The 20,205-nt window shown below is 39.8% G+C and overlaps 6 protein-coding genes across 6 annotated transcripts; 2 read left to right on the top strand and 4 right to left on the bottom strand.

Annotated features, from left to right (window-relative positions):
• Positions 1 to 10: 10 nt before the first annotated feature.
• Positions 11 to 1,261, bottom strand: ATC70_009295 (uncharacterized protein; the record flags this gene model as incomplete). Its single annotated transcript, XM_064828529.1, has 1 exon — positions 11 to 1,261. The coding sequence occupies one exon, from the start codon at positions 1,259 to 1,261 to the stop codon at positions 11 to 13; it is 1,251 nt and encodes a 416-aa protein (XP_064685731.1).
• Positions 1,262 to 1,444: 183 nt separating this feature from the next.
• ATC70_009294 (uncharacterized protein) lies at positions 1,445 to 3,880 on the top strand (the record flags this gene model as incomplete). The annotated part of the gene is made up of 9 exons (XM_064828528.1): positions 1,445 to 1,540; positions 1,607 to 2,251; positions 2,313 to 2,356; positions 2,408 to 2,539; positions 2,598 to 3,032; positions 3,090 to 3,261; positions 3,314 to 3,440; positions 3,496 to 3,660; positions 3,714 to 3,880. The coding sequence occupies 9 exons, from the start codon at positions 1,445 to 1,447 to the stop codon at positions 3,878 to 3,880; spliced, it is 1,983 nt and encodes a 660-aa protein (XP_064685730.1).
• Positions 3,881 to 7,551: 3,671 nt separating this feature from the next.
• ATC70_009293 (uncharacterized protein) lies at positions 7,552 to 11,673 on the bottom strand (the record flags this gene model as incomplete). The annotated part of the gene is made up of 6 exons (XM_064828527.1): positions 7,552 to 8,387; positions 8,440 to 8,737; positions 8,802 to 9,159; positions 9,217 to 9,511; positions 9,566 to 11,531; positions 11,584 to 11,673. The coding sequence occupies 6 exons, from the start codon at positions 11,671 to 11,673 to the stop codon at positions 7,552 to 7,554; spliced, it is 3,843 nt and encodes a 1,280-aa protein (XP_064685729.1).
• Positions 11,674 to 12,042: 369 nt separating this feature from the next.
• Positions 12,043 to 12,610, top strand: ATC70_009292 (uncharacterized protein; the record flags this gene model as incomplete). The annotated part of the gene is made up of 2 exons (XM_064828526.1): positions 12,043 to 12,449; positions 12,508 to 12,610. 2 exons carry the CDS (start codon positions 12,043 to 12,045, stop codon positions 12,608 to 12,610), a joined length of 510 nt encoding a protein of 169 aa, XP_064685728.1.
• Positions 12,611 to 12,685: 75 nt separating this feature from the next.
• Positions 12,686 to 13,468, bottom strand: ATC70_009291 (uncharacterized protein; the record flags this gene model as incomplete). Its single annotated transcript, XM_064828525.1, has 1 exon — positions 12,686 to 13,468. The coding sequence occupies one exon, from the start codon at positions 13,466 to 13,468 to the stop codon at positions 12,686 to 12,688; it is 783 nt and encodes a 260-aa protein (XP_064685727.1).
• Positions 13,469 to 18,262: 4,794 nt separating this feature from the next.
• Positions 18,263 to 19,102, bottom strand: ATC70_009290 (uncharacterized protein; the record flags this gene model as incomplete). Its single annotated transcript, XM_064828524.1, has 1 exon — positions 18,263 to 19,102. One exon carries the CDS (start codon positions 19,100 to 19,102, stop codon positions 18,263 to 18,265), a length of 840 nt encoding a protein of 279 aa, XP_064685726.1.
• Between the last annotated feature and the right edge of the window lie 1,103 nt (positions 19,103 to 20,205).

The raw sequence follows: 20,205 nt of genomic DNA, 5'->3' as shown, positions 1-20,205 counted from the left end.
TTAGATTTTATTACAGCAGGTTCATGGAGCCATCCTGTATGTGAACAGGCGGTAAGTGATGTTGTCGTCTGTAATTGGCCCAGCCTTCCAGAATCAAAGGCTTGAACAGTGAGTTGATGTTGCATCCAGTGATATCTAGCCATGCCAGTTCAGGCAGTGACTGAATGAGATGCTTGATTCCTTCTTCGTTCGTCCGACTAAGAAACGACACCGAGACATACTTTAGTCTCCTGCAGTGAGTAGCTAGTAGCTGCAGTGAAGCATTATTGATTGGCCAACATCGGACCAGATGGAGCAGTATTAAATGAGGGCAGTGATGGGCAATCGAGACGGCGCTGTCATCTGTCAGTTGATAGATGGAATTTAGTCGTAAATGCGTCAGCGACTCTCCCCAGTAACTGGTAATTTGCTCTATGTCTTTGTCTGTCATGGCTACTTGGAATCCAAGATCCAAATGTCTCAATCGCTTGGGCAGTTTGCATTGACGCTCCACTCGAATCAGCTCGTTGATACCAGCATCTGTTGCATTTCTCAAAAGACTCATCCACAACCCCACTATTGGTTTCCGTGCCTTCTGTGCCGTTTGTTTAGCAGATGCCAATGTCAGCAAAACTGCATCTGTAAGATGCTCACATCCAGACATGTTCAGGTATTCCAGTTGAGAGCAATGTCTCAATATTGTCGATGCTTGGTCATCATTTACCATTGAGAGCCACTCTGATTCCTTCTGCGTAGTGTCTATTTCCTTGTAGTTTTCGTTTTCTTGCTGGTTGTCATCCATATCCAGTGGCATTGGCTTATCCACATCTTCCAAGCCTGTCAGCTCAAAATTGACTCGCTCTAGTCGCACATAGCCTCTCAGCGAAGGCTGCAGATAATCGTCGTTTTCAATCACATCATAGTTGAGTGAGCTGGTTAATTGAGAAGAAATCAATCTTGGTGATGGCTTTAGAACGAGCGAGTTGACTTGAGGTCCAAATTGCGCAGAAAATGCAGGATTGCCAAACGTTCTTACCAGTAGTAGCCAGTGCGGCAGTGTGCGTACATACAAGTGTCTATAGAGTACTGGCATGACGGTAGCATACCATATTCGATTTACACTGGCAATGGCTGGCAGACTGGCTCTGGGCAAGTAATTCACAATCTTTTGTATGATCTCTGTTGGGAAATTGAGCGGGCATGATGGAGGTGCCCAGTTGGAATCATGGAGTAGCGTCAAAGGGTCTTCTTGCTTGTCTGTGCTGTAGTAAAATATACGCATGATGGATTTATACATATAAATCTGTGGAAACAGATGGAAAAACAAAAAACTGCCAAATGTGAGTTGAATATCAATTAGGCTTCTTTAAAGCTCAGTGAGTGATTGTGTGTGTTGATGGGATACACCCACCCAAGCGTTCATTAAACCAACTGCAACCCTTTCTTCACCACTCTACATTATCGTATGTTATCAAGCACTACTGGTTCTTTTATGAGCAGCCCTATAAAAAGACCAGAATTCAAGGAGAAATTTGTTGAAATCAGCGAGGATCTGTTTAGAGTAAATTTCAGCGCATGCAAACCACTCAAGCTGTCATTGCTTAACCTCTTTTTCTCTTTTTCTTAGGGAGTCAGCTTGTATATAACAGATGCCCAGAAAACCGGCTTTTGGGACAACTACCTCATACTACCTGTGAATACAAAATGCATCACCCGCTTAATACAGAACAAATCGGAAGAGAGCCTATTCGATGTGAAGCAGAATCTAGGAGACCTTTTTCTAGCGTGCCTGGAAAAGCTAGAATTGTCAGACCTAACGCATAGCGAAAAGACTCGCCAATTGAATGCTATTGCCATCTTGACCGCCCTGCTTCGAAACCTGTTTAGCAAAAAACGATTAAATCATTTCAACATTATATCTATTCTCACTGGACTCGATGAAGCAGATGTCTTGTTCTCAAAACTAGTGAAGGCGATACAACATCATATTCAGGAACCATCCACACGATCAGATACATTGCAACTCGCTCTGGTACTGGCTGCTGGTAGTGATAATGTGAATCAAAATGGGTTGAATGGCTATTTCATGTCAAATGACATGTCGATGACCTTGTTCAATGTGCTGGCTGAGGACTCGACAGAGACAGTAAATGAAAATGACCATCGAGATATTGTCATGCTACTGGGCATGCTGTCAAATTACAACAAGTATGAATCCAGGAACCCCTATTTATCGCACCAGAAAAAGACAAAGCAGACAAAGGCATTGGAGGTAAGCAATGAGCATGGCTTGGTTTCTAAGTAGGTATACTAAGCGCAGCTTCACTGAACAGAACATCATTCACATGTACACGGTTACCTTGACCAGCTTACGAAGGTAATTGCGCATAGAGCGATGTGTGGATGTTGATGCTTACCGTGCACTCAGTCGCTACATAGAGCTGAATGACGATGAAGAGACACTGTCAAAATCAGTAGTGACATACATGTCGAGGCTATTCTACTCATCGGCTCCTGCTGCACCCACCGAAGCAGAAAATTCAAAATCATTATCAGCATTGTAAGCAACCATAGCAATGCACAGTGTATTATTCAATTCACATTGCTCTACTCTACAGACCATCTGCACAAACAGCATTACTCTTACCCCTCTTTGATCTCATCAATGGCAATCCGTATTTTATCCACACCATCGTCAATGTGTGCTCCAAAATAGATTCTGAATCATCCACAACACCCTCAAGTACAAAAAGCACACTGTTGACATCTCTTATTTCATTTGCTTCGTATTTGTTTGAGAATAATCGAACGGAGCGCACCAGCATCTATGCCAGACTCTTGTTGACCATCTTGCTTCGATTGACAGAAGAGAATTCAATCATGAACTACATTGCAAGAGATGGTTCTGCTGCTGCTGTGCGTCTTTGTCGCCAAAGGCCTCCTCTACTTCCTTTGAATAAGTCAAGCCGGCCTCTGTTTTGTACCATCTTGGATGACATGCTTTTATTTATTCGACACAACATTAGAAAGAAACTCGATTTGACTTCATACAAGTAAGGGAATGGGCAAGCGGACATAGAGACATGTTACTTACTGGGTGCTGTATATAGACTGGCATTCTCCATCATGCATCGAATTCTCAGTTTTGTCAGTAAACACAAGATCAGACTGAGCTATCACTGGGTTGAATTATGGCCTTCTCTCACTTCTACACTGCATTTCACTGCACAACGATTAGAAGAACTGCGGTTTAAGGAAGAATTTTCTCTATTTATAGCATCAGTAAGTTTCTTATTTTTTGCCAAACATCCATGTATTCATAGTAGCATCGCAGTTTGTAAGTGTGTTCAACATGTGTGTTACTCATGGAGAAACATTCCTATCAGACACCAAGAGCTATGATAGTCTCTACTATGAGATTATCAGAGCAACAACTGATTTCATCAAACTATCAGACTATGGTACGTTTGAGACTAACACATGTATATGCTGCCAGCACTAACTCGCTTTATCCAGTGAATCAATCTGTCAATCTGAAAGCCAGAGCAGGCGAAAGAACACCATCTATTACACAAAATGAATTTTACAATATCAAATTGATTTGTAACCATTTCAAGCCTGCTTTGGATGAATGGCAAGCTGCTAAAAATGTCAAGTTTCCAACGCCTGAGCAAGTAATGGGTAAGTAGCTAACAAACCGTCTTTGTTCTCATCATTGATAATATCATGTGTAGCCATTATCAGCGAAAAGTATGCTACACTGGAACTCAAACCAATGGACAAGTTGGACCTGTATGTAGCATTTAATGAAATACCAACAGAAATGGGATTCTTTCGCCAGGTGCTTCGTGTCGTAGTGATTGATTATCTTGAATACTATGCATCAAAGATATCACCATAAATGCCTTGTAATCCAAGCAATAAAATCAATATTGCTGTTGAGAGCATTGTGAAATCAAAGGATAGTTTTGACATCACACTATTAGCCATTTATTACTGCAAAGGTCAAATCAATATGCTTGGGCTAGCTTGACTGGCAGGGCTTGCTAAATTCACAGCAATATGTATAAATCAATCAACCCAATCGAGTCGTATTTTTTCCCTCCCAATTCATGCCCTTGAATATATAGTGGCATTGCTACATATTCTGTGCTCTCAAGAAACCACATATCTTGATACAATACCAACCATTCTGAATGGCACGACGGCATCTAAGCTTATGCTAGAGATGTAAACAATTCTTTACATTTGATCACGTAAAGTGATAAAATGCATTTCCTCAACGGGAAGGTCATATTCTGCTCTGTCTCCGATAGATCTCTCTGCTGACAATACGATGTAGAGCACCTTTCGTGTTATTTACAAATGCCTTTGTTATTGATGCCCATCCTTTGGACAATCGAGAAGACCTCAAAATATGCCAAATAAGAAATATATTAGGTGAAATAACACGCGTGATGGGTATCACCACCAAAAAGACGCAATATAGCCACTTGAGAGCTTCGTAGTGAGTGCAAGAGTTTAATCCCATTTTGTAAGGCATATGCCAATGTTGCATCATCAGAATCGAGCGCAATACTAAGTACATTGATTCGTATAAAACAGAATGTTATGCATTTACACCTGTCCCTTTCTATGACGACGCACATGCCTGAAGCTTGGCTTAACATTGCTTTGTATATATATGTATATATATATATATATATATATATGGAGATGTTATTTTGCCAGTGTTAAGCAACTATTAATTAAGGCATGCTAGTGTGTATGCTTCGGATAGCTTTCTACCTTCGCTTCGCTTCGGTGAAAACCAACCTGCACAGCGGCAGCTCGCGCTACCGATTGCTCTTGCGTATCTTAACAAAATACTGCTATTCTCATTTTAATCCTCCACTTACACATGAAAAACCTTCATATTATCTGTGGACCTGGTTCTTGTGTGATGCTCTACATCCATATAGACATAGCTATTTCATATACGGGCAAGTATCATACAGATATTATCCTTTTTTAGTCAAGAGTGTGCCTAATACAGCAAATTCTGAGTGCATTCGAGCTGCATTTTCTTGCATTCAAGGCCGTTTTAGATTGTTAGGATAGCACCAAATAATTGCTCCCATCTGGCAGTTACTTTCTGACACCTTTGCTCAACTTTTTGGGGATCAAAAAAAAACTTGGACGAAATTCGATCAAGAAGCATGAGGTACCCCTCATACTTTTTGTCGAAAATCAAACGATCGCGTTTTTTATCTTGATAACGAAGACTTCTACTATGGTATATATTGAATCAAAATGTTTTTATCGATCCAAAGCAACCTCTGAAACCACTTTTATGAAGTCTTTATATGTAAAATTTCGACATTTTGGCCAAAAACCTTATTTCATATGTTCTGAAATTTCTTAATAATTTCATTCAAAACATCCATATTACTTTTTACCATTGGATGCGCCTTGAAAAGCACTCCAAGAAAGCTTGAGGAAGCATAGGATGATCATCATGTTTTATATAGTCGAATCTGCTAAAATAGTTCAATCGAGTCGGAAACCGTCAAGATTTGGCCAATCTGGAAGAGACTATGATTTTGGGGTTGAATTATTTTTGGCTGGTGGTGCTGGCTGGCAAATTCAATGCTCTTTTCATCATGAAGGCAATATTAATTCCACGTTTAATAAACGTTGGCAACATTGAGCAGAGGAAGGAAGGTAAAAATAAAAGTGGTTTTTGTTGGTTGACTGTAAAATCATTAATCATATGTGAGCCGGGCCTGACAAATGCCTAGAAATTCAGTTTCCATATTAGGGTTGTAAAAATGTCTAGGGATTGAACATCTATTATAGTATGATAAGATTTTATACATTGGGTGCCGAACAAGACTCAAAATCTCACATTTACTAGTATGAACATAAGACCCTGAATGAAGAAGAACGAAAAGCCTGAAAACATATCAACAAGGATGCTCACTTTCGACCCAACCCTCAAATGAGATTGGAGCTCATCGTTGGTGAAGATGGGTGAACTCAGAATCTGCCAACTGTCAACGAGATTGCAGCCATCATTTCCAATGAATATGCTTATACAAGTTTTAAACATATCCTCAGCATATACATAAATGGCTTTTCAACCAGTGGTGATAGTCTCTTTTAAACGAATCCATGAAACACATACTTCCTACATACCGTGTAGACATGCTGCAAATCAGGATTTAGGAAGTTGTATTAGGGTGGTGAGCTAGGCTGATTGGCATTTTCAGATATGAAAATTTCCAGCAAAAGGAAAAAAACGTATCTAAGCGAAGGAATAACCCTTTTAAATTCATCATTCCCATTTAATCAGCATCGCAATCATCAGTTGTCATCAGAAAGGCATTTAGGTCAGCCAGCAGCGCCAGCCACCGCCAAAATGGATTAAAACTCAGGTTATTTTTTCTGCTCAAGATTGGACAGATTTTGTCTTTTTTCGACTTCTTTAATTTATTTTATGACATTCGATTATATAAACTGCGATGATCAGCCTAAACTTCCTAATACATTCTTGTAATGCTCTTCAAGGCGCTTCCAATGATGCCAAATAAAATAGATGTTTTGACTGAACTCACCGAGCAATTTTAGAAAATGTGAAATGAGGTTTTTCGCCAAAATGTCGGCATTCTGCATATGAAGGCCTTGCAAAAGTGGTTTCTGAGGTTGCTTTGAATCGATAAAAACATTTTGAATTAATATATACCATAGTAAAAGTCTTCATTTTTGGGGCGAAAAACGCGATCGTTTGATTTTTGATGAAAATCATGAGATACCCCTCATGCTTTTTGTTCGATTTTTGGCCATGTTTTTTGGGTTCCCAAAAAGTTGAGCAAAGGTGTCAGGAAGTAACTGCCACTCGAGCACAATTGTTTGGCGTCATTTTGGCGTCATTTTGGCGACTTAAAAAGCTCTACATGTCAAGACATTAGAGCCAGAAAGCTGTCAAATTTGGCTGTGTTTCATACAATTGCTTGTCAATAGGTACCTTTTTGTTGAGATACAAAGGCATAAAGACATTGTACGCATCAATCTAGATTTAGAGCATACTGTTACATCCAAATATTCAGCTGGATATATTAGATTGAGTTGCATTGCTGTATCGCAGTATTCTAGCACAATGATATAGCTTAGTAGTGAGGCGATGGCGGTTGTAAAGCACACTGGACCTTTTAGACGTAATAGATAGTCTGCATATAGTAAAAATTATGCTATAAAATTAGCTCATACAGTATATAGGTGTTCCATAACTCGGTAGCTCAAAATACTAGGTGGCCTGCATCATATCCGTTTATCCCTTACAATTACTTTTACAGCTGAGCATAATCAATCCATTTTGATATGTATACATTTATTTAGTTGGGTAAGAAACAATTGATATATATATATGAAGAGAGCATCAATACGATACATAGTAAAAGAGTTGTAAGATATATATATATATATATATATAAGAGATATAGGAATGGGAAAGGGAAAAGAAGATATATAAAAGGAGATATTTAAAATGGATATAAAATAGATAGATAAAATAGATGAAATGTTAGATTACATTCAAGAAAAAGGATTTGCAGCCAGGACACGGATAACGGGAGGAGTACGAGCCAATTCAACGGTCAACACGACGCGAATCTTATCCAATGCTTTGATGGTTTGAAATCCTTGCTCAGTGCTATAAGCAGTGCTATCTGATAGTCTGGCGCGAACAATGGAAGCTCTTCTGTTGGATGTGGAGCGAGTAGGAGCAGCAGCAATAGCAGTACTATTCGAGCCAGATTGATGCATCATCATCAATGCAGGCGTGGACACTGACTTGTTGGGATAGACTGGTACAGTGGTGGCGGCGCTTGCATGATTCTCCTTGACAGCTAACTGACTTACAATGGACTCATTGTCATTCAATGTGTTCATCTTGTATTCCTCTTGAGGCAGCTGTTCTGCGGTAGTATTCATCTCTTCCAACAAAGCATCCTCATCAAGACCATCCTCGTCATCCTCTTCATCCGAGAGACTCCAATCGCTCTTTTTACCAGTAGATGTATCAACGCCCTTGCGCCAAAACATGGTCAATGACTGACTGTGCTGGTTGTAGTCAGATCTCCAAACAGGTAGGCAAGCCAGGTGAATGCGCTTTTCGAGGTTCAATTCTGGGATCACGACATCAAAGAACTGCTCAAAGACTGCAACTACGATGGCTTCACGGAAAATGACAGAAGGTCCTTCAATCACCTTTTGCTGCTGTTGGTGTTGCTGTTGGCTCAGCTTGTCCATATGGATAGATAAGAACATGAGGTTGCTTTGTTCACGAGCGTATCTGGCAGCGTCTTTCTTTACGTTGCAATGTTGTGCCAGCTTTTGGACAGTATCTCTATCCAACGAGAATCGCTTGTCTATTGCTGCAATGGTTAGCGTTGCCATGACAACGGAGCCTAGTCAACTTACCATTGGGATCGAGGGTAGCCTCCAACTGTCGATGAACAATAATATCAGCAAATCGTCGACTGGGTGCAGTGAAGTGAGTGAACAGAGGCACGTTCAAAGCGTAGTGAGAGTATTTTAGGATGTCCACACTGCCAGAGCAAAAATACTTGGGCGGTTGCAGTGTCTTGAGTGCAACAATGGAGACTAATTTGCGCAACTTGGCATCTTGAATAGCTTCAATCGAAGATTCCAGGGAACCAGCGTTTGTGCAGTCGAGTTTCACTCCCAAATGACGAGCAGCATAGTCTACAAGTTCAGCCTAAATCATATTACATTAGTTTTGCTGCTGCGTGTGCATTATTCTTATCAGTGATGTCTCTTACCATCTTTCTCTCAGAAGGTGGAGCATGACGACGCAACAATGCCTGGTTAGGGAAATGACTGGATATTCTCTGCGCAGCACTCTTGTTTGCCATGAACAAAAACTCCTTGACCATTCGAGCAGCAGGCAGTTTCTGGCTCACAGACACAGTGATGGGGTTCTCTTGATTTCCATCCTCAAACTCGTATTCCAACTCATCGCGCATTTGAGAAAAGAAGCCATTTGATTTTCTGCCTTGGTAGAGTGTTTGGTATAAGCCGTAAAGAGAGTGAATATCTTTGTGGACTTGTTGATCTGTATCATCTGACTGATTATCCAATATCGCTTGTGCTTCCTCATATGTGAATTTTGCAATGGATCTGTGAGGAGCATGTTGAGCACAATTGCTTTGTCACGCTCTTTATACAGGCACTTACCTAGTGATGGTTTTGCCAAACCACGTATCTATAATACCACCATTGGCGTTCAATTTGTAGATTACAGACAAGGTGAATCTCGACTCGTTGGGTGACAAATTGGTCACTTTTTCAGTGAGTATCTCTGGAATCATGGGTACATGTGTGTGGATCAAATCAACACGAACACCACGAGCTCTGGCTTCTTTATCCAGTGCCGATTGGGATTTGATAAAGTAACCAATATCGCTCACATGGACACCCACCTCCCAATGTTGATCATCCAGTTTCTTGATGGATAATGCGTCGTCCAATACTACAGACTACATTGAGTTGCTGTCATATATATCTTCGACCAGCATAAACTTACCATTAGAGCCCTTGGGATCAATTGTAAAGCACACAGTGTCGCCTCTCAAGTCGCGACGAGAATCGTCAGAGTCCAAATTAAAGGGCAAATTGGGCAAGCAGCTGTATACAGCGTCACTAAACTCGCTATCTGTGACATTGTTATCAGCAAAGATGGCCTTAGTTTGAGTAGAGAGCTCATAGACAGAGCCAAGCTCACGTTCCAGAGTACCAAAGGGATGCAAAGAGGTGATGGGCCATCGCTTCATGGATCCCACGAAGAGGCGAGTTGAATAAGCCTCGCTGTTGGCTGTGAAATCATTAGGCGCTTGCTCAATAGGAATTGCAATTAAAGGCACACGCTTATCCGTTGATTTGAACCAGACAATTCTGGGCGCTTCCTTTTGGCTCAGTGCATCTTGACCATGGATGGATTTTCGGGCCTCTTCCGCAGCCTTCTCTTCTTGTGCTCTCTTGTTATTGGGCCTCATCAAGGTCAACGTGCCTGAGAACACTTGGTTTTGAGCTCTTTCCAAGATGGCAACAACCACACCACAGAATTTGGGCTTAACCACATTGACATCCTCATCACCGCCAAAGATGATTTCATTTTCATCCTCCTCGTCAGGCAAACGCACCTTGGCCTGGCCTCCATTGCGAACTAGTTTAGCCTCTTCCTTCTCCTTCTTTTCTCTCAACACTTTGTCGACATCGACCAATCGCACAGCCACCACATCCCCTTCTAAAGCTCTGTTTCTGTCTCTGGAACCACAAATGTAGATATCGTCGTCTAGATCCTCACAATAAACATAGGCATCACTGCGGTTGCGCTTGTTGACCCGAAGTGCACCTCGACTGAGTTGACGAGATCGGAACAAAGGAGGAAGTGCCGAGAAGGGTAAATGAGCGATAAATAGAGGGCGACGTTGATGAGGGTTGGCATCATCTCGAGCGAAATTGACGCGAGTAGGTGTAAAAGGTACGAGTTGAAACGAGTTCCTGTTGCTGCTGTTGTTGTTATTGTTACTACTGCTCGATCTCCAATCCAGATCCAAGTTGCGAGACGAACGACGCTGATGACCATTTCCTGAACCCGACAATCTTTTGTTCTCCACCAAGATATCATTAGTATCAAATTTACTAGTAGAACTCAAATCCAAAGGTTTGTTGAAGGCAATACGACGACTAGTGGTGTTGTTGCCTGGTGTGGTAGCCATGTTCTCGTTGAGGGTAGGTAGCTGCAAAGACGTACGCTTAGACAGCAAACTGGAAGACGCACTTGTACCAATTTTACTAGCATCAAACTGCTGCTGTTGGTGTTGCGATTCCGAGTAGCGTCGACCCATGTTTTTGCGGTTGTTTTGGAATGTGCCCATCAGTTTTGCCTCAGCCTCAGCCAGTGCTTCATCGCGAGACAGGGCGTTGAAGATGTTGCCATCTCTGATCTCGCTGCTGTTGCTGGAGATACTGGATGACCTCTTGGGACGACGTCTGTTCTCGGAACTGTTAATATTACTTTGCATATCGGAGACACCGTTGTTGTACGACAATCGTTTATTACTGGTAACCTGATGATTTCCAACACCACCAGTTACAAGCGCTGACATGCTATGTTGTTTGCGATGGCCGAGGCTCTTTCTGTTGCTGTCTGTACTAGCTGCCGCCGTGTTGGGCGAGATAATGGGAGGCAAGTTCTTCAAAGTGTTGATCATATCTTGCAAGGAATCAATATCCACGTCTTTCTTCTTCTTCTGGGCATCTTGATCCTCCTCAACTAAGGTTTGCAAGCCAAAACTCCTGTTGCGCCCATTGTTGTTGGTGAAATTGGAGAAATCAGAAGCACTGGCAGACCTGGAGCGCTGATGACCGCGCTGCTGTTGCTGCTGCTGCTGTTGTTGCTTGTATTGAAAAGAAGGAGGTCTTGACTTTGATTGTTCTGGCTCAAATGAACGTCGTTTTTCAGGTACAGGGGCGCTTTCTCTGTGAGACTATATATCGAATTATAAGAACCGATCCATAGCCCTCTTCTTGCTATATTACCTTTTTCTCACTGAGAGGGGAATCAAACAAGCCGCGAGTACTTTCAGGAGCAGTTTGATGCTCTAGAGTTTCAAGTAATGAACTGTCCATTTCAGTTAGCTTAGGGGATAAAGTGAAGGATTTGAAAGACAGTTGAGATGTTCAGACAAATCAGGTGAAAATGAAAGGCTTTTTTTGTTACTAAGAGGGGAAAAAAAACAAGGGAAGTAGACGAGAGGCAGAGTGATGAACGACTGGTATCAGCTAGTGAAAGAAAGAAAGGTAAAGTGTGAAAAAATAGGTTAATTTCTGTATCTATAAGGTACAACATTGCCCTGTTGAGTTACAATACGAAAATCATATTGTGCAAAAAAGTTTTTGTGATACTCTTCTCTCTCTCTCTCTCTCTTCTTTCCTCTCTTTCACTTTCTTACACACACACACACACACACACACACACACACACACACACACACACATATGTACTCTACTACAAAGCGATTTCCTGCATCTTGCCGCTTCTTTACACAAGGCAATTGCAGGGCAGGACAGGATTGTCATTTCGCTCACATCTTACCGTTTAATGGGACGCCTAAAAGCACAATTCATTCCGTCATCATAGAAGGAAACGATGTGGATTCACCAGCACAGGACCTCAACTCTATACAAAAGGCCATCAGGAATCTGGAATTGGGACAATTAGAGAAAAAGTACTCTGCCTTCTTTCAGAATACAGCACAAAAGGATTTGAATACGTTGATTGATCTCTTGTTACCACTGGAAGATAAAGAGGATCTCAAAGTGCAGCTTGTGATTCCTTACAACTATCCAGACACTCAGTGTACATTGCAGATCCAAAACAACAATATGACTACAAAGACAAAGAGGTAAACCATGCTGTGTTCTTATATAATGGCTGCCGTAACTCACACTCTTCTATTTCAGCGACATTCAAGCTGCTTTTGAGGATTACGAATGGCATCAAATGCGACACAAAACCTTGGTTCAACAGCTGGACTGGCTAACCACACATTTCAACAACTTGTAATAAACGCTCTATCCATAATGCCTCCTTTTTTTTCGTTTTATTTAATTCTATACGACTATATATATATACTATAACTTAGAGCTTTGCAGCAGCAGCACTCTTCTCAAGAGCCTTTTTACCCAACTTTGCCATTGCGTTGACACCAAATAATGCAGAAGCAATCCAAACCTTGACAGTGATACTACCATTCTTGTTTGCAAATGTATGACGACCAACATCAACCAAAGACTTGTGGCTAGTGAATTGGAAAGTACCGAGTGATTTGCGCATAACCTGTGTTCTGGAAGCACCCTTTCTACGTCCAAGACGACCTGACACTTCATACTTGATACCTTGAATAGCTGATGTCAATTGTCCATTTGACACTTGAGGTAATAAACTGTTCCATTGAACTGCAAAAGGCATATTGTGAGGAAGAGGTGGCTTGACCAAGGGAACACCCTTCATGAATCGACGAGTTAGTTGAGACCATCCAATTCTTTCAGAATTGATTGTCAAGTATTGTGCCAAAATTTCAGCGTTCATATAAGGATAGTGGACTTGAGTGAAACGTAAATCGACAAATTTACCGGGATAAAGTGATGTGATGAGTTTTTCCAATGGTTCAAGCTTAAAATCAGCTACATGGCCAAATGCAGGATCAGCATAGTAGTAAAGTTGAATAGTGACCTTGGATGGTGAATGTCGGAAGGCAGGGGTTGATGTCAAGTGCTTTTGGAAGAAATGCTTCAATGTTGATTTGGTGGCTCCGTCCTTCTCCCATAACATGTTGTTGCGGTTGTTACGGGAGAAACAGTAGACTGATGTGTCCCAGTCTTGTTTACCCTTCAAACTAAGTGCCTTGATACTCTTTGACATTACGTCTTTCTTTAGTGTTGGTAAAGAAAAAAAAAAAAAGATTAAAAACCCCTCACCGTTTGACCCCCCTCTCCATTATGGAGTTGAATTAGAGTGGAGAGTCAACTGAGCCAGGGATTGCTATTAATCGAGTCACTAGAAATCCGAAAGCATTTGATGTAGTCTCTTCACGATGATTCATGTTGTCAAGATACACAGAGGATGAAGGTAGCAGATGCTGTCGGCCAGCTAAGATCAAACCACTGCATGTGGATTTTAGAGTATAGATATAAGCATACATACATGAGGTCGGCAAAGTATATTCAATGCATGGACAATAATCTAGCTTCACTCTCTGAATAAAAATACCACTTGGTCTCATTGAATTGATTAAAAATACACATTCGAGGAACTTCTTCTCACAGTAGGCAAATGTAGAAGTATACTTATTTCTGCTTTTCATGTAACCTTGTTTTCATCCATCAGCGAATCCATTCTTGCAATTGCAGTGGCGAAAGGAGGCAGCATTTTCTATTCCAGGAGCCATTATCAGTTTATAGGCATATGATTTAATATACAAAGGCAATCTCCCTTTCAATAGATGTTGATAGCAAATAATTAATGCCATGTAAAAATTTATTATATTCATATGCAACGTTTCATCCGTTCCTTAAGGAGATGACTTCGATGACAAGGTATATAAAGCTATGATTTAGTGATACTCTGACCAACTGTAGTAAACATGTCTTGTTTAATCCGTTTCTCATCTATTATTCTTTGCCTAATTTCTTATGCTCTCGCTGCACCACATCGTCCGCTTGTAGGTGTCCATACAAGCCAAATTGGCACTGGTGATATCAATGCACAACATTTGGGAAACAATGTTGTTAATGCCAACAATCTGAATCTACACAACATTCTACATGATATCAGTAAGTTTCTACCCATGGCGCTATGAGCATCGGCATTGACTAATGATTTTTTAAACCGTAAAAGATGTTCTTTCCAATGGCCACTAAAAACCTATTATGTTTGGCAGTTTAACTATCTTTGATCCGCTTTCCAAGAGGGTGGAGATCCAATGCAATATTTGCATTGTAGCTATTTCACATTCAAAACCATCCATCACGCAAGATTAGTGATGGGCAGTTTCAATATAGTCATACTTTCTAAATCATATTAACTAAAACATTACTTGCAAAAGTCATATTTAAAATGCATGTCAATTTTTTTCAGTACTGTGTGGAGCGAACCAACAGCTAGATTCATCACAAATGGCATAAATCTTGCCTTTGCATAGTGTCGCTAGAACGATTTAGAATGGATGATTTGTCAATTAGCTTGCCTAATTACTGCAATTGTAATATATCCCATACAAAATTAGCGAAATTCGCATGATGTTGTGCTCACAATCCCATTCAATTATTCACTTTAGATTGTTGCAACAATATTTCTTGCACATTCAGGTCTAGCTTCTCTGGATAAATATTGTGAGGATGAATCATATAATCAGGGCCATATAGCGTACTATCTTTAGATTCGGAACGTTTATAGAGAGGGGTATGTCTGGCAAGTCATAGAAAACCTATCAGGAAATTATTAAACGTTGTCATGAAGATGTCTTTTGATATGCGTTTCTTGCCAGAGAGTAGTCAAACGTTTTCTCTGAGACATGTCTTGTGTTCAAATTAGAGAGCTTGTTCGACAGTAGCGAACTTAATAGATTTCAATGCTATGTTAGAGCCAACCTCTCAGATTCTACAAGAGAAATCTATGCCACACAAGATGCACTGATCTATTAATGAATTTCTTGAAGTGCCAAGCTCTTGTCTTGCAATCATCGGGTCAATTAACAAGATAGGTTTATCTCTTGAAAAGAAATTCCTAAGCATAGGTACATCGTCATAGGTAACTGTATCTAAATTTATCCTCAGGATTAATGTATTGAGCCATGCTATCATATAAAGAGTCATGCTACCTTCAGAGGCTGTTAATGTTGTTCGTACAGATCTTATAAGGCTTGCACACAACGCCTCAGCATTGTAATAATTGCAAGAAAGGCATGTGTAGCCTAACACAGTCAGGAAATCCTGGTGGATTTCACTTTCACATTACGGAAGCACATAGAAACTACTATCTATAAAGAAGCTACTTATCAGCAACAGAAATCATGGCGGTTGACAAACGTAGGCTTACAAATGACATGAAATTATGCTTTTTATTTCGTAGTTCTTTTAATGCGTATATATTATTTGTGGGTTCGGGTGAACTCTCGTCGTGTATAAATTTATTTATGCAATTTAACATGGCGACTCGAACTGATTCTATGAATCTATCATCATCTGCTGCAATTTTTGAATCGCAAGCATCTGACGCTAAAAAAATTCAGCAATACGTTTTCGTGTTGTATTTCGTCGTTTTATCGTTTTGTGGCTCTGGGCTTGTAGTCCTTCTTCCCGAGTTCATATTACTGAGCTTCCGTCGGTTTTCTCAATCCGCTTCGCCTTGTTAACAAACTATTAGCATCGAATTTACCTGATAATTTTGACCAACGATGCAATCTCATGGACTGATCTTTCCCACATGCTAAAGGGTTACGCACTTTTTGTCTTCTTTGCTTCCGTTTCTCTATATCCGATATCTTAGCCTCTGGCGGATTAGTGCCATTAGACACAAAGATAGGCGTTATATCGCTATAGATACAAAATTTAGTCATTTTGTAATGGCCAAGGATATGTGGGTAAGGATAACCTTTGATTGTATACATTAATATGTTCAATTAACAAATTGCAGCAATCGTTAAAGTCTATTGACTAAACGCTTCCAGCTAACAGCTTGCAGAGAGTTCGATGCGTATTTTTTGAGAAGTGCTGTTAGTCCGTGAACTCCCATTTAGTGTGTTTTTGTGTTGGAAAAGAAAAGATCAAATTGTTTAACATTCAACAGAAAAAATAACGAGCATAAGAGCGACTTTATCATCTGGTACTTCGCACTACCGTTCAATATTTGTTCTATAGCAATCCGACGACTTTTGCCAGTAGGGTCTGTCTAAATCAACTAGATCTCTCAACGAGCAAACCAGCTAAGCAAATCTAATTTGAATTATTGTGTTGAGGACAAAAACTGATTTAGGAAGATACTACCTTCAACTCTCAAGGACCAATATTTCAAAACTCGATTTTGGATGACCCTAGCCTCGAAATTGATATCGCTTTTGTTGGGGCATTTTTCAGCTGGTAGGAAGTAATCCAAAATCAATGCCGCAAAAGATACTAGGTATCCAATAATAGATTTATTTGACTCATATCTCCAGTTTTTCTGCATAAAGCTTGTGGAATAATTGATTAACTTTTTAGCCCTATGCATTTACAAATGAGAGAAAGGTACTCTTCTTCAAGTATTCAATATTGGACTATAGTTTCAACAGTAAAAACAATTGTTCGGTAGCCGTAGTACGGCCAGAATATACTGCTGTAACAACATCGTAAACAAGATTGTGCTAAAGTAGTGCTTGTATTATAACTTCCCCATATAATAAGGATAAGGAAATCCCTCACATGAGCCTGTTTAGTAAATTTCAGATCAAATGATTGCATCTTAATTTAGATTTGAATAGAGAACAAGGACTTAAGTTGTATTGATTTGGTCGCCCTTTTATTACAAACACAAATTCAATATAAATGACAGATTAATAGGAAAACAACTAGTTATAACCCATCGTCGTGTCAATCCCTGAGCCAATTAGACTGCTTGAAAACTCCGCTGACCTAAAAAAGATTGCGAGGGTTTCCCCCTGTTTTGATGAGAGACAGAATTTTAAGCTCCGCTATATATAGCAATATAGCTGTTATTATCATCAAATTTCCCTCAGGTGCTAGAGCGTGCCTTACTTACACCACCTAGCTTTTAGATTCTGGCGTTGAGACTCTCAATCATCACTAAAGTAAGTAGTGATAACCAAGTGGAGGCAGCCTATTCATCTCTTAGTCTCGGATAAAGTCTTGTTGAGCTTCAGCGATAGGCACATCCACCACAACGTAATAAAGAGGTATGCTTCAAAGAAACTGTGGAATTTGAGGCTTGATAGACTAAAATTCACGGAAAAAAAAGAATAAGAAAAGAGTAAAGTCAACTTGATAAAGGTATATTTTATTATCAAACTGACAGGTGTAAAGTAAACTGAAGTCTCTCTACTGGCCAGGTAGATGATCCTTCTTATATACTATAACAATGGATAAAAGTTCTATTAATTAGATTGACAAATAAGTCAACTCAGATCAACTAATGTCTAATCATGCTAAAAGACAACTCCAGCAAGCTAATCATGATTTAGCTCTGTCTGGATGAATAATTAGACTCTCATCCGAAGTACCCTGATCTATCCTTTCTATAAGGATAATTAATATCGATCTAGTAGCATGTATCCGATAGGTACAGTCTTCTTAGTCTATATTAATAGTACATATCTGAGTGTATATCGCTAAGCATACATCTTTAGCATGTATCTGGATATATGGCATGTCTATAGCATATCGTATGCATGTCTATAGCATGTCTCATATATAGTACAAGTCTGTAGTACATAAAGTATCTGTAGCTACTGTAGGGGGAAAAACTGTCCCGTTCGTTTAAAATTTTGTCTTTTTGCACAAGTTTTTGGTCATTTCTTTGTATACAAAGTCGAAATATATATCGTTTGAATGAGAGAAAGTAGTGCTATCTATACATAATTATAACTTTTTCAAAAACTAAAATCCAATGATTTTATTGGTTAAAAAATAAATATAGAAAAATGTACATTTTATTATAAAATCATTAATAGTGAGTTGAACCACCTTTGCTCTTGGTGACAGCCTTGATTCGGGCAGGCATACTATCAATATATTTCTGGCACTCTTTTTTTGTTATTTTGTACCACTGAATGTTAATACGCCGCTCTAATTCTTCTTTTGTAGAGGGCCTAGTAGGATACTTATTAAGACGAAGCTTTAGGAGATGCCAGACATGTTCAATGGGATTAAGATCGGGACTTTGGGGTGGCCAATCCATGATTTCGTCTAGGTTAAACCCATTTTCGGTGAACCATTGTTTAGTAATGCCCGATGTATGCGGTGTTGCTCTGTTTTGTTGAAATCGCACATCAGATGGTGTCTTCCCAAAGTGCGCAAGAGTGTCGTTCAATGATGTCTTCGAAATATCGACATACAAGCCCGAGTTTATTGCGTCTTCAATAATGGTAGTACCATAACCAGGCCCCTCCGCTGTTATGCAACTCCAGAACATGACCCCACCGTCATTTCCCTGCAACTGAGACTTGACTTGATACGACTGCATGATTCGGCCACCATTCGTCCAGTAAAAAGAATTACCATCTGAGCCCCAAAGGTTTATTCTTGTTTCATCCGAAAACACCCAACGACGCCAATCAGCAATAGTAAGATGCCTATGCTTTTTAGCCCACGCCAATCGAAGCCGCTTGTTTGTCTTGCTAACAAAATTGGTCTTTACTTTTCTACGAGATTTAAGTCCATTTCGTCTCAATGACTTGCGGATGCCATTAATTGACATATCATGGCCCATCGATCTTAAAATTTCTTGTGCTGCTCGGGGATTATCTAAAGCACCTGATTGAAGTCCTCTTGACACTAGGGACATAGTTTTAGCATCAAGTTTTTTCGGTCTTCCGCCAAGAGGTCTAGCTGGGTCAGGACAATATAGTTTTCTGAGCCTTGTAAGGGTAGAATTACCCACTTCTGGATACAAATTCTTTATCTTTGAGAGCGAAAGACCACGTTAGAGCAAAGATTGGAGAATGTTGCGCAAATCTTGTGTTAAACGAGCAGGCAAAATGAAAGTTTTGAAAAAAAATAAGAAAGCAAAGAAATAAAGAAAATACATGAAGAAACTAGCTTCTTTTACACTTTTAGAGTGCTCCTGGGATATTAAATATCCTGAGCATACCGCGGGTAGTTTTTTAGATTTCTTCAATACGCCTGTTGGAAGTAAAGATATCAACCATTTTATATCATCTAGAATTACCCACCTAACATTTTTGCCACGTCTCACTTTAGCTGGTTATACTGGGATTAAAATATAGTCCAGCCATAAGGTTTTTATGTTGCTGTAATCCCTATAGGCTGTTCTATCGAACGCAGTATGTGGTGGCTTTGTTTTCCGAGTTTTGGCAATATACTGGGTAAAAGTCAAGATTATTTAAACGAACGGGACAGTTTTTCCCCCTACAGTAGCTACAGATACTTTATGTACTACAGACTTGTACTATATATGAGACATGCTATAGACATGCATACGATATGCTATAGACATGCCATATATCCAGATACATGCTAAAGATGTATGCTTAGCGATATACACTCAGATATGTACTATTAATATAGACTAAGAAGACTGTACCTATCGGATACATGCTACTAGATCGATATTAATTATCCTTATAGAAAGGATAGATCAGGGTACTTCGGATGAGAGTCTAATTATTCATCCAGACAGAGCTAAATCATGATTAGCTTGCTGGAGTTGTCTTTTAGCATGATTAGACATTAGTTGATCTGAGTTGACTTATTTGTCAATCTAATTAATAGAACTTTTATCCATTGTTATAGTATATAAGAAGGATCATCTACCTGGCCAGTAGAGAGACTTCAGTTTACTTTACACCTGTCAGTTTGATAATAAAACATACCTTTATCAAGTTGACTTTACTGTTTTTTTTATTCTTTTTCCGTGAATTTTAGTCT

The sequence above is a fragment of the Mucor velutinosus genome (assembly GCF_035048745.1).
Source record: "Mucor velutinosus strain NIH1002 chromosome Unknown tig00001563, whole genome shotgun sequence".
In the NCBI taxonomy this organism is placed as follows: domain Eukaryota; kingdom Fungi; phylum Mucoromycota; class Mucoromycetes; order Mucorales; family Mucoraceae; genus Mucor; species Mucor velutinosus.
The sequence above is the reverse complement of the archived record's forward strand: the minus strand, read 5'-3'. Positions and strand labels throughout refer to the sequence as shown.